The sequence below is a fragment of the Hyla sarda genome, chromosome 3 (genome assembly GCF_029499605.1).
Source record: "Hyla sarda isolate aHylSar1 chromosome 3, aHylSar1.hap1, whole genome shotgun sequence".
NCBI lineage: Eukaryota > Metazoa > Chordata > Amphibia > Anura > Hylidae > Hyla > Hyla sarda.
The window spans coordinates 303,898,215-303,913,156 of record NC_079191.1 but is presented as its reverse complement, the minus strand read 5'-3'; the positions used below and the strand labels follow the sequence as shown (position 1 = coordinate 303,913,156).

At 43.8% G+C, this 14,942-nt stretch overlaps 1 protein-coding gene across 3 annotated transcripts in view; it reads right to left on the bottom strand.

Annotated features, from left to right (window-relative positions):
• The window catches only part of MOCS3 (molybdenum cofactor synthesis 3), a 152,021-nt gene that overhangs the window by 81,233 nt on the left and 55,846 nt on the right, over window positions 1-14,942 (bottom strand). For all 3 annotated transcript variants that reach the window (XM_056566970.1, XM_056566971.1, XM_056566972.1), the window contains exon 4: window positions 5,898-6,018. In XM_056566970.1, the coding sequence (XP_056422945.1) occupies window positions 5,898-6,018 (121 nt within the window). The remainder of the gene's footprint in view (window positions 1-5,897; window positions 6,019-14,942) is intronic.

Sequence of the window (14,942 nt, the reverse complement as noted above, 5' to 3'; positions counted from 1 at the left end):
TGCAAATCGCAAGTGTGAATTCACTTGCGATTTGCGCCGATAGCCGATATGGGGGGGTCTAATGACCCCCCTTATAGGCATTTGCACGGGGTGCCTGCTGATAGATATCAGCAGTCACCCCGGCCCGGTCCCCGAAATTCCCACGGGCGTATGGATACGCCCTTCGTCCTTAAGTACCAGGATGCAAGGGCGTATGCATACGCCCTTCCTCCCCAACAGGTTAATAAATGTGAATTAACCCATTCCCTAATAAAAGTTTGAATCACTCCCCCTTTACCCATTAAAAACAAAATTTAAACAACAATTTAAAAGCACATATGTGGTATCAATGCATGCTTAAATGTCTCAACTATTAAAACCACATGGTCAATGGCGTACACACAAAAATACCAAAGTCCAGAATTGTGTATTTTTAAACACTTTGGTCGACCCGCTCTGTTCCTGGCCTCTGAGCGCGGGCGCTTTGCCGATATGAGGAGGCAGATAACTACAAGCACAGTCAACTCAGCAGTTTCGTCACAGAATACTTACAAACGGCGATCATAACCTTTCTCTTTCCTACATGCACTTTCAGCCTGTGGGATCTCTGTAACATGCATTACAAAGGGTGAGGTTAACCTAACCCAAACGATCATAATATGTTTTGGAATCTACATTTTTCATAGAGGAATATTTTCCAAGATATTGAATTTGTTCGGACAGTTTCCCCCTCCCTGTATAGGTTTGTTCAGGAAAAATTTTATATATCGGGAACATTGTTGTTACATGTGAGATTGCACATACTTTTTTGAAATTTTTACATTTGGGTATGAATTTTTATTGCATATGAATATTTACCATATTTTTCGCCCTATAGGACGCACCGGACTATAAGACGCACCCAATTTATAGGTGCAAAATCTAAAAAAATAAAGATTTTGAACCCAATAGTGGTCTTCAACCTGCGGACCACCAGATGTCGCAAAACTACAACTCCCAGCATGCCCGGACAGCCGTTGGCTGTCCGGGCATGCTGGGAGTTGTAGTTTTGCAACATCTGGAGGTCCGCAGATTTAAGACCACTGCATAGGAGGTAATACTCACGTGTCCCCGCCGCTCCGGACCCGTCACCGCTGCCCTGGATGTCGCTCCATCGCTGTTGCCGTGTCCCCGTCGCTCTGGAACGTCTCTGCTGCCGGCCGGGTATCCTCGCTCTCCGTCGCCACCATCACGTCGTTACACACGCCGACGCACGTACGCGACGACGTGATGACGAGGAAGGAGAGCGTCGGCCATACAGGGGTCCCTGAACGGAGAAGACACCGAGGAGGCAGGTAAGGTCTGTCCTGTAAACACTAACCCGGCTATTCAGTCGGGCTGTTCGGGACCGCCGCGGTGAAATCGCGGCGGTCCCGAACAGCTCGACTGAACAGCCGGGTTAGTGTCACTTTCCCTTCAGACGTGGTGGTCAGCTTTGATCGCCGCGTCTGAAGGGTTAATACAGGGCATCACTGCGATCGGTGGTGTCCTGTATTAGCCGCGGGTCCCTGCCGTTGATGGCCGCAGGGACCGCCGCAATAGGGGTGTATTCGCCGTTTAAGACGCACCGACTTTTCCCCCCCAGTTTTGGGGAAGAAAAAGTGCGTCTTATACGGCGAAAAATACGGTATAGCAAATTTTAGTTTTTATCCCCAAGAGCCCTGTGGTTATGCTTTATTTAGTTCTTATAATAAATAAAGTTAGCAAACAATTTTACCATAATTAGAATTTTTTTATTCATTTTTTTTTTTTACCAGAGGAAGTGTCAACCAGTTGCCAACAGTAACAGATCAGATCGCTTCTTTCATTTTTGAAAAAGCCTCTGAAAAATTAACCCCTTAAGGACCGGGGGTTTTTCCGTTTTTGCATTTTCGTTTTTTGCTCCTTGCCTTTAAAAAATCATAACTCTTTCAATTTTGCACCTAAAAATCCATATGATGGCTTATTTTTTGCGCCACCAATTCTAATTTGTAATGACATCAGTCATTTTGCCCAAAAATCTACGGTGAAACGGAAAAAAAAATAATTGTGCGACAAAATTGAAAAAAAAACGCAGTTTTGTAACTTTTGGGGGCTTCCGTTTCTACGTAGTACATTTTTCGGTAAAAATTACACCTTATCTTTATTCTGTAGGTCCATACGATTAAAATGATACCCTACTTATATAGATTTGATTTTTTCGGACTTCTGGAAAAAATCATAACTACATGCAGGAAAATTAATACGTTTAAAATTGTCATCTTCTGACCCCTATAACTTTTTTATTTTTCCGTGTATGGGGCGGTATGCGGGCTCATTTTTTGCGCCGTGATCTGAAGTTTTTAACGGTACCATTTTTGCATTGATAGGACTTATTGATCGCTTTTTATTCATTTTTAAATGATATAAAAAGTGACCAAAAATGCACTATTTTGGACTTTGGAATTTTTTTGCGCGCACGCCATTGACCGAGCGGTTTAATTAATGATATATTTTTATAATTCGGACATTTCCGCACGCGGTGATACCATATATGTTCATTTTTCTTTTTATTTACACTGTTTTTTTTTTTTATTGGAAAAGGGGGGTGATTCAAACTTTTAATAGGGGAGGAGTTAAATGATCTTTATTCACTTTTTTTTTCACTTTTTTTTTGCAGTGTTATAGGTCCCATAGGGACCTATAACACTGCACACACTGATCTTCATTATTGATCACTGGTTTCTCATAAGAAACCAGTGATCAACGATTCTGCCGCATGACTGCTCATGCCTGGATCTCAGGCACTGAGCAGTCATTCAGCGAGCGGACAGCGAGGAGGCAGGTAGGGGCCCTCCCGCTGTCCTGTCAGCTGTTCGGGATGCCGCGATTAGCCGCGGCTATCCCGAACAGCCCGACTGAGCTAGCCGGCCACTTTCGGTTTCACTTTTAGCCGCGCGGCTCAGCTCTGAGCGCGCGGCTAAAGGGTTAATAGCGCGCGGTGCCGCGATCGGCACTGCACGCTATTAGAGGCGGGTCCCGGCTTCACTATGATGCCGGGCCCGCCGTGATATGACGCGGGGTTACTGTGTAACCCCGCGTTATATCAGGAGAGCAGGTCCAAGGGCGTACCTGTACGCCCTTGGTCCTTAAGGGGTTAAAGAAGCAATCTGATTAGCTACTATCACGATAAAATCGCGATGTCCCGATCAGCTAGGACGCGAGCTAAGGTCCCCTTACCATGCTCCATTCCGTCCGAGGAAGCGGAGGTACCGCAAAATGGTCGTTGGGGTCAGGTGTAGGTAGAATTTGGCACTTGTCTTTGTTTGCACTTTGTTTGCTTTTACCTTGCTATCAGCTCCATGTGTTATTTGTACTTTGCATTTTACTTATGCGCTAGTTTCTGGTACTATATCCAGCATTATTGCTGCTCTTTTTGTGACCTGCATATCTTGTTATTGTTATACTATATCTTTTATATATTTTGTGCCTCCCCTCCTATACCTTGTATGTACTGGTGTTGACTTTTGTGATTATATGTAATTTTTTTAAAATGAACTTTTATCTTGTATATGTTTAAAACCCGTTTACGCAAAATCAGGTACATGTACCTGATGATTAGCGGTGACTTCGCGCAAAATCAGGTACATGTACCTGATGGACATAAACTGTCACAGCGCCGCCGCGCGCTGTGACAGTTTTATGAAACTTGCTGTGCTACACAGCAGGACCTCCCTGAAGCCGGCCAGGGACCAATCGCAGCGGTCCCCGGCCGGTGATCGCTGCTATTGGTCCGTCAGTTCAGACGAACCGAAAGCAGGGATCTGGCGGCGGTCTCCTCCTTCCCCCTCTCCTCCGTCGCTTCATTCAGTGAAGCGATCGGTGGTGAGAGGGGCCCCGTTGGGGGAGGCCGTCCGCAGCACTCAGGATCGGAGCGCAGCTCCGATCCTGAGTTAACCCTGTAGACGCTGCGGTCACTGTGACCGCGGCGTCTTAGGATTACAGAGGGAGGGAGCTCCAACTGTCACCATCGGCGCTCTGCAAAGTGAAAGCAGAGCGCTGATGGTTGCCATGGCAACCGGAGGACTGACAGTAGCCTCCGTTGCCATGGCAACATGAGTGATCAGTCTGCCATGGCAACATGAGTGATCAGTCTCTACCTAAGGTAGGGACTGATCTTTCCTATGCCTGTCAGTACTGACAGACATAGGCAAAATTCAATGGAGTACAGATGTGTACTCCATTGAATTCTGTGTATAACAGTAAAACAAAAAAAAGTTAAATGTGAAATAAAGTGAAAAAGAAATTAAAAAAGTGAAAAATAAAAATGTGACAAATAAAATGAAAAAAATTGAAAAAAAATAGTCAAATAAATTATATATATATATATATATATATATATATATATATATATATATGTATGTATAATACACCCCCAACACAAACCCAAAAATAGTCCCCCCAAAAACATCAACATGTCCCGCAAAAAAAAAAAAGAGTCCTCACACAATTGCGTCAGTGAAAAAATAAAAAAGTTATGGCTCACAGAAAACGGCGAATTAAAAACGTGATTTTTTTTTTACAAAAATCGTTTTTATGCTATGAATGAACTAAAATATAAAAAAAGCATAGAAATTTGGTATTGCTGTAACCGTATCAACCTGCAGAGTAAAGTTAACACGTCATTTATACCGCATGACGAACGACCTAAATTCTTTTAATAAAAAACAACTGCAGAATAGATTTTTTTATGTATATCACCTCATAAAAAATAAAATAAAAAACGATCAAAGTGTCACATGTGCCCCAGAATGGAACCAATAAAAGCGTCAACTTGTCTCCCAAAAATATTTTTGCACCCCAAGGCCTCTGCAACTTTATATGATGCCAACAAAATATCATAAACTAAAAGGGTGCCCCAAAATCCACATAGCACTCCTTCATGTCTGAGGCCTGCATGAGAGACACGTAGCGCACAAAGGCCACATATGGGATATTTCTAAAAACGTCAGAATTCAGGGAATAAATCTTGAGTTTTATTTCTTTGTCAACACCTAATGTGTTACAGAAAAAAATGGATAAAAATGAAAAATCTGCAAAAAAAATGAAATTTTTAAATTCAGCCTCCACTTTGCTTTCATTTCTGTGAAGCACCGAAAGGGTTAATGAACTTCTTTAATGTCATTCTGACTACTTTAAGGGGTGCAGGTTATAAAATGGGGTGATTTATGGGGGTATCTAACATTCAGGCCCCTCAATTCCACTTCAGAACTGAACTGGTCCCTGAAAAATCAGATTTTGAAATTTTCTTGAAAATCGGGAAAATTGCTGCTAAACTTATAAACCCTCTAACATTCTAAAAAAGTTAAATAATGTTTATCAAATGATGGGAACATAAAGTAGACATATTGTAGATGTGAATTAATCATTAATTTGGTGCGATATGACTATTTATGGTACAAGCATAAAATGTAAAGTATAGAAAAATGCAAATTTTTTATTTTTTTCGCAAAAAACGCTGAATATATCAATCAAAATTTACCACTAATGTAAAGTACAATATGTCACGAAAAAACAATCTCGGAATTGGGTTGATAAGTAAAAGCATTCAAAAGTTATTACCACATAAAGAGACACATGTCAGATTTGAAAAAAAAAGGCCTTGGTCATTAAGGCCAAAACAGGCTGTTGAGTAAAGGGGTTAATAAAGCTCTTTTCTATTTTTGCTGATATATTCAGTGTGTGGTACATTTGTTTATCAATAGGTGATGGTGACGATGGGCAATTAGTCAACTTTTCCTCAGCACAGATCTTGACAAATCTGTAAGCATTATTCCTATCTTCTTTGATAATTGTTTGGGTGAGCCTTCTCCCACAACACTATATGCTATTGAAGAAGGAAACAAAACATGATCACATACTTTCTTAGTGTTTTCACAACAGATGCAGGTTTTGACATGCCTTTTCTTTTTTCTCCATGCAAAACTTGTCTATGAAGATTGCTTATTTCCACTGTATCATAATCCAGCAATCCCAATCGTCCTGTGTACATGAAAACAAACTTTAGAATGTATCACATTATGGCAGTACAGCCTATTTTTGCTATATGGAAAAATGCAAACCTCAATGTAATATATTTCCTGTTTGCCTTAAAGGGAAACAGCAGGTCTATTAAGACTAATTATCCTGTTACCACTATGGTAGTGTCTGCTATTTTGTTTCATGTAAATACACTTAACATTAAGACTTTTCATTAAGACATGCCATCAAATACTGTGGTTGGACATTTGTCTGATCACTGTAATTGCCCCTTTAACGACATAATGGATATAAATGTACGTCCTGTGCCCTGGTACTTAACGTACCAAGACGTACGTTTACATTCTAAGCTGCATTCTGTTTATGACGCAAGTGCAGCCATGCACTCACAGTCAAATGGCAGTCTTTAGTGATCAACCTGATCTATGCCTTTAAACCCTTAAGCACTATGATCAATAGCTATCACAGCCTTTAAGTGCATAAGGACGCAGGGCGTAAGTGTACGCCCTGCGACCGATGCTTAAAACAGGGTCACGCCGTGACCCCGCATCACACCGGGTCAGTCCCGGCTGCTATTCCTAGCAGGGACCCTGGGCTAATAGCGTGCAGCACTGATCGTTGTGCCGCGCGCTATTAACCCTTCAGACGCGGCGATTAAAGTTGATCGCCGCGCTGAAAATGAAAGTAAACACTTCCTGGCAGCTCAGGAGAGCAAAAAAAAACCAGTGTAAATAAAAATATGTGGTATCGCCACGTGCGTAAATGTCCAAACTATAAAAATCATTAATTAAACCGCACGGTCAATGGCGTACGCGCAAAAAAAAATCCAAAAGTCCAAAATAGCGTTTTTTTTGGTCACTTTTTATATCACAAAAAAATTAATAAAAAGCGATTAAAAAGTCCGATCAATGCAAAAATGGTACCAATAAAAACTTCAGAACACAGCGCAAAAAATGAGCCCTCATAAAAATAAAAAATAAAAAAAAGTTATAGGGGTCAGAAGATGACAATTTTTAACGTATAAATTTTCCTGCATGTAGTTATGATTTTTTTCCGAAGTACGACAATATCCAACCTATATAAGTAGGGTATTATTTTAACCATATGGACCTACAGAATAAAGATAAGTTGTCATTTTTACCGAAAAATGCACTGCGTAAAAACGGAAGCCCCCAAAAGTTACAAAATTAAATTTTTTTCTTCAATTTTGTCGCACAATGAATTTTTTTTCTGTTTTACCAAAAAATCCACGGCAAAATGACTAATGTCACTGCAAAGTAGAATTGGTGGCGCATAAAATAAGCCATCAAATGGAATTTTATGTGCAAAATTGAAAGTGTTGTGATTTTTAGAAGGTGATGAGGAAAAAATAAAAATCCAAAAATGGAAAAACGCTGATTCCTTAAGAGGTTATGAGCATGAATGTCATCTCCGCTTCGATTAGCATCTCTACAGCACATATGCAGGGGTCTAATCGTTTTCCTTGCCAGCCGGAGTCCCCCCAAATACCTCAGTGCTGGCTTCAGTGCAATCTTCTAATAGAGTCTGCCTTCGGCATATTGAGCAATACTATGCAATTGCATTGAAGTATTAGCAATATAATCGTTTACTAATCATAGTCCCCCATTGTATTATTTTAAAGATAAATAAGCGCATATAAGCAAGCATATAGTATCATCATATGCAGAGCTGTCCGAACTATTAATATATAACATTATTGATTCTGTATAATGAATGACGTATACACAAAAAAAATACAGAAGTCCCAAATTGCCGAATTTTGGAATAAATAGATAAAAAAATGAAAGATAAGTGAATTGGTAACAATAAAAACTATGGATCACATCGCAAAATCAGCCCTCAAACAGCCCCATACACACACATATATATATATATTATAGCAAAGTATTCTTAACAATGGCAACGTGAGGTTGCTGGAACATAGCACTGTTTAAAGTGAATAAAGACCAACTTGGAGTGCCACTGCTCTTTCCATTGCTATATATCTTTCTACATCTATCTATCGCGGTCAGAATGGGACATTTTAAGCATACTCATTTTGTTTTTGTTTTTTTAGGACTTAGGCAGTGACCAGCACTGGCTCCGGTGTCCAGCTCCAGTCCCCGACTCCTCTTGGAAATCCTGACATCAGGGCCCAGAGTGTCCCACTGTCCCTCAGCCAATCACTTGCCAAGGCAGGACATCGGGTCACCGGAGCCACCGCTGGAGCGCAGGAAGTAAGTGAAAGTTTGTTTTTTAAATGCCATTCACTGAAAGTCCTGGAAAAAGACAAGAAAAAAAATCCAGCTGAATAACTCCCTTAAACCTATAATTAGTGAAAAAGAAGAAAGATTGTCCAGCGCTGTCAAGTCGGTGAATATTGAGGAGTTTATTATATAAAAAACATACAGGTACAGGTAAGTGACGCGTTTCGACGGCTAGTGTACTGTCTTAGTCATACAAATGTTAAGATACAGTGACAGGGTTTAAGTAGGGAAGAAGGGGGAGGGGTGGCTCCACAGGTGGATTAATACACCTGTAAAAATGAACTTGCCACTGCTCCACCCATCTGTTTCCTTCTCACAAATGACTTTGAAACATCTAAATGCAGGACACAGTTCACACAACAATTATCCTACCTAGAAAATGCATATATAAACATTTATAAAAATAAGGAGATTTTTTAACACTTACCATAAAATCTCTTTCTCGAAGGATCCATTGGGGGACACAGACTGCGGGTGTATGCTGCTGTCTCTAGGAGGTATGACACTATGGCAACAAAGAAGTCAGCTCCTCCCAGCAGGATATACCCGCTTCCAGGCCCTGAGGTAATCAGTTTTAGTACCAGAGCAATAGGAAAAAGGAAAAAACACAAACTGTCCGAGAACCAGAAGAAAATATATAACTGAACACACCCTCGGACAGAGAACCAAAGAGAAACCCAAAAGGGCGGGAGCTGTGTCCCCCAATGGATTCTTAGAGAAAGAGATTTTACGGTAAGTGTTAAAAAATCTCCTTTTCTCTATCGGCTCCATTGGGGGACATAGACCGTGGGACGTACCAAAGCCGTCCCTTGGGTGGGCAGATAGTCAGGCAGACGGCTGTTGCACTGCCACCTGCAGCAGTCTACAGCCCAGACTAGCATCAGCCGATGCGAAGGTATGAACCCGGTAGAAACTCGAGAAAGTGTGCAAAGACGACCAAGTAGCCGCCGTGCAAATCTGCGAGGCCGAGGCTTTGTTCTGGAGAGCCCAGGATGCCCTAACAGAAACGGGTAGAATGAGCCACAACCCTGAAGGGAGGAATCTTCCCCCTACAGCGATAGGCTTCCGAAATGGCAGACCGGATCCACCGAGAAGTGGTAGCCTTGGAAGCAGGTTGTCCCTTACGACGACCTTCCGTAAGGACGAAAAAGGAATCGCACTGACGAAACGAAGAAGAGTTAGAGAGGTAATACCTAACAGCCCAAACCACATCCAGTTTGTGGAGTAAATGCTCCCTAGAATGAGAAGGCGCGGGATAAAAGGACGAAAGAACAATGTCCTCATTGAGATGAAAGGCCGAAACAACCTTAGGCAAAAAGGAAGGATGTGGCCGGAAGACAACCTTGTCCTGGTGAAGCACCAGAAACGGAAAACGGCAGGAGAGAGCTGCCAATTCAGACACTCTCCAAATGGAGGAGATAACAAGAAAACGCCACTTTCCAAGAAAGGAGGCGCAGGGACACCTCCCCAAGGGGTTCAAAAGGTTCACCTTGGAGTACCCCCAGAACCAGATTCAAGTCCCAAGGAGGAGAAGGTGACCGATAAGGAGGGGCAGCATGCGCCACTCCTTGAAGGAAGGTCCGGACATGAGAATTAGAAGCCAGAGGACACTGGAAAAGAATAGAAAGGGCCGAAACCTGACCCTTAAGGGAACTGAGAGACAACCTCAGTTCCAATCCCGACTGCAAGAAAGAGAGAAGACGGGAAACCGAAAAGTTAACAGGACACAAGACCTGAGCGTCACACCAACTAAAGTAAGACCGCCAAGTACGGCGGTAAATTTTTGCAAAGGAGGACTTATGAGCCTTGAGCATGGTGCGAATGACTTGGGTAGAGAAACCGTGGCTCTCAAAACCGCGGTCTCGACCGCCACGCCGTCAAAGCAGAGACGGTAATAGGGGTGGCACAGGAGAAATGAGATAGGAGGTCTGGACGATAGGGAAGGCGCAACCTTAAGTCGTTCAGGAGCCTGACCATGACGACATACCACGCCCGCCGGGCCCAGGCTGGGCCACTAGAATGGCGGAAACGTCCCACTGAGAGTTTCCTCAAGACCCCGAAAAGAGAAGAAAGGGAGGAAACAAATAAGGTAGGGCATAGCCCCACCACCAAGTAGACAAGGTAGGGCAAGGCTCGACCAAGAGAGAGGAACGCTTCGGTTGTGGCGAGACAAGCAGAGGTCCACACCTGGAGCGCCCCAAGGGTTGCAGATCACAGCAAACACCCCTGGATGTAGGGACCAGTGCCTTGGACGACTGAGGACCGGCCGAGAAGATCACGTCCCAGGGACGGCCAGACTGAAGATAACTGAGATGGCCGGAAACTTGAGTTCCGCCCAGGAGGGAAATTCCCAAGAAGAAAGAATTGCCCTAGGCCCCAAAATGTTGAAGGGGAAAAATTTTCTCGGGGGGGCCAAGACCCCAGACCGGGCGGTCCCTGAAAACACCTCCCCAGTCTGACAGACTGAATGGGATGGACAGGAAGGAACACCCCCGAAAAAAATGAGGGGGAAAATGAAGCCACCATAGAAGGGACCAACAAGATTGACGAGAGAGACAATGGAGAACTGTCACACCGGAAGAAAATCACCAGTTGAAGAGGTCGGTGATGAAACTGGGCAAATGGCACGGCCTCCACCAATCGACCCAAGACATCCATGCAAAAGCGAATGGAAACGGGAGCAGGGAGCCGAAGGAATCAGACTCTTGAAAAGAGTCGGCGGAGTCAAAAGCGGGCAGAGGCCGCATCGAACTGGAGCCCCAGGAGAGCGGTTGGGCCCTCCTGGGCAAGGTCTGGAGGTTGAGACTAAGACTCTCCAGGATCTGGGTCCTGGCTGGAGCTCAGATCAGGAGGTAGTCCAAATATGGAATCACGGAAACAACTGTTGTCCGTAAAAAAGGCTATCACAAGCGCCAGGACTTTGGTAAAGGTCCGCGGAGAAGTGGCCAGACCGAAATGGATAGCCACAATAGAAAATGACCATCCGGAACTGCAGAGCGGAGGAACCGCTGATGACTGGGAAACAATGAGAAGTGGAGGCAGGCATCCTTCATGTCCACCGAGGAACAAAAACTCCCCTTGAACCATGGATGCCAGCACCGAACGGAGAGACTCCATTCGGGATGGGAACGAAAGATGCTGGCTGAGATACTCGAGAACCAAGACTGGGAGAACAGAAACGCCTTTCTTGGAGACCACAGAGAGGTTGGAATAAACTTCGAAAACGTTCCCCTGAAGCTGCATGTCCAAGCATCACGGAGGGTAAGAGGCGACCAACCACCCAAGAGAGGTTGGCGGGTGGGGGCGACCCTTCAGGCCGAGGAAGGCCTACGGGTGCCTGATGGGGCCGTCAAACGGCCGGAACGGATAGCCGACCTCTGGGAGGAATGGGATCGGAAAGAGGAGCCCTCTTCCCATGAAGGTGCCAAAGGTCCGCAGAACCAGAAGGAGAACTTACGACGGAAAGCGGTTCTGTGAGTCTTACCAGAGGTAATAAATAACTCTTTTTCCGCCCGTCGCCTCACTTCCTGAAGGTGGCGTCCGCATTCCAGGCTTATAGCCACATGAAGGGACGGTGGCTACAAGGTAGCTTGTGGTAAAGGCAGCACAGTGGCTGCACATGGAAGCAGAACACAGAAAAATCTCCGGCTGCAGAGCATCGGAGAGCTAGATTAAATAAATCCTCTGGAGGGATCTTGAAGATTACCCTGGCGGAGTTGGAAGACCATACTAAAAGGGCCTTTGACACCCAGGCAGAGGCAAAAGCAGGAAAAACCTGCTGCCTCAAGGGCAGAGATTGCCAAAATATCCACTTTCATGTCCGCTGGATTCTTGAAGGCAGCCGCATCAGCCAACGGCCGGGTAGGCGCCTTAGAGAGGCGGGAGACCGGTGGATCCACAGTTGGAGAGGAGGTCCACCGAGCAATGAGGTCCTTGGCGAAGGAATACCGCGCTTGAACTTTCTTCATTTCCTGAAACTTCTTGTCAGGGTGACTTCTGGCAGATACCCGCAGGGCGTAAAATTCAGCGTGAGAGCTGAAAGTCTTGAGTGCCGGTCGGGCACAGAGAAGGAGACTTCTGGAGCCACATCCGAAGTTCCTGGGTCCTTTAGATGGAAGGTGTCTCTTATGGCCGCAACAACTGAGTACACCACATCAGGTACATCCGTGCAGTCCTCTGAGTCGGAGGCCGAATCAGAAACCTCATCCACAAGTTCTCCAGGTGAATGGGAACGTGTGAGGCGGCCCTGGAAGAGAGAGAGACGGACCTGGTACGCGGGTCAGTCACTTAAATGTAAAAACACACACACAGTTGTTTCCACACACACACATAAGAATAAAGTGTAGAAAGTTGTGCCCCATTCAAACTGCCACTGCACACCCCAGTAATAAATGACCCCCTGTCCAGGCCAGCCCCATTAGACTCATGAGAATGGTGGGCTAAAAACTGAGGGTTTCCAGATGTTGCAAATCTGCACCTAAGGAGAAAGGGAAATATACTCACCTCAGTCAGAATAACTTACCTAATGAAGTCTTCCTATGAAGTCTTCAGCCAACTTTTATCACCTGCATCATGCCGGGCTACCATGTGCGAGCAGCGAGATAGGGTGACCCAGACCCATGAGGTACAAACCCAGGCGCTGACCGTTGGCGAGAGGGGGTGAACAGCGCATATACGCAATGTCTGTGCCCCCTTACTCGCAATGGGGAAACAGTGAGTCCCCACCTGAAAACAGGAAAGAAAATGGAATAAAAAATCTAACATCCCTAAATCTAGGAAAATAATAAAACATAAGACCTGGTCTGGAGAGAACTCCAGACCATATCCACCTCCTTCAGACACTAAGCTTAAACTGATTACCTCAGGGCCTGGAGGCGGGTATATCCTGCTGGGAGGAGCAGACTTCTTTGTTGCCATAGTGTCATACCTCCTAGAGACCACAGCATACACCCGCGGTCTGTGTCCCCCAATGGAGCCGATAAAAAATATTTGTAAAACATATATTTCTCTATTATTATTATTATTATAACCATAAATAAAATGGCACTGGTTATTGACAGTGACAACAAATAGCAAATTACCCAAAGAAAAAGGAGAGGGTTTGAGTCAACAAAAATAAAAAATAAAATATATATATAAAAAAAAGAATGAAAAAAGAAATATATATATATATATCTCTAGTGTTATGGGGGAAATTTCTTAGTCATGCCCAGCAGACTGGTGCAACCCAGCCCCCAGTGCAAGACCTAGGAACGGCCCCGAGTTGATGACTCAAAAATTATCATCATGACTTGGCATTGTCACTAGCAACCAAGCGCAGAAGATGTTGAATGCAATAAAACGCATGCAGATACAGGAATGTGGATGACAATATATTAGTGGTATTAGTACATCCTATGTTGCAAGTATTTTGGGGCACATTCCGACGTTATTTTATTTCTATAATAACTTTCACTGATAGAGTAGAATAACATTGTGTCTAAGATTTAAACCATCTAGGAACCTAGTTTTTAATTTAATAAGCCAAAAGATCTCCCTATCCAATAATTTTTGTTTTGTGTTTCCTCCTCTCACAGGAGGAAGCACTTTCTCTATTTCCTGAACATGCAGGGTGGAGAATTTTCCCTCATGTTTCTCCACGCAATGTCTTGTGGCTATGGAGACATGCCTGGAGGAAAAATGAGGGATGTCAGAAAGAGGCTTTCTAATTCTGACATTCAAGGGATTTGTGGTACATCCCACATATTGGACATGGCATTGATCACAAGTTATGAGATACATCACATTTGCAGTGTTGAGGTTGATAAACTGCTTGACTGCAAATGTGTCCCGAGTCACCTTCATAACGGAACAACAGATGCATCACTGGTGCCCACACTTAAAATTGCCAACGGTAGCAAGCCAAGTCTTGGGAATCTCTGTTTTATCACTGAAAAGGCTTGGAGAAATTCTTTGACCTATAGTTTTGGCCTTTTTAGAAACACACCTATAGCCTTCATCAAACACCCCTTTATATGCCAGATCATGTATAACCATAGGTAGAAATTTGTGAATTATAGCACAAATTTCTTTAAATTCTTTGCTATAGGGTGTAGAGAAGACTATAGGTTTGCTACTGTTATTCTTATTGGGTGTGGGTTTGCCATATATTAGGGTGTTACGATCCTTCTGTTCACTAATATTTCTAGCCCTATTTATGGCCCACTTGCGATATCCTCGTTTTTCCAACCTCTTAGCAATTTGATCCGCCTCATGCGCAAAATCCTCCCGTCGGGTGCAGTTTCTTCATGCTCGCATAATTTCCCCGACAGGAAGGTTTTTGATCACATGAGGTGGATGACACTATGTGGCTTCTAAAATTTTATTTACTGACGTTTCTTTTCTGTACGTTTTCGTATATACATTTCCTGTGAGACTATCTCCCGTGAGTGTCAAATCCAAAAGTTAATTGAAAGAGGTTCTTGATGTAGAGTGTAAATTAAATTAAAATTATTGTTATTAAGAAATTCCCCGAATGCTGGCACTGTCGGCACCCCCGACCTCCACACAAAGAGGAGGTCGTCTATGTACCGACCGTACCAGCATATATTGTCCGAAAATGAGTTACAATTGGAAAACAAAAATTGCCTTTCCCACCAGCTCATGAAAATGTTCGATAGA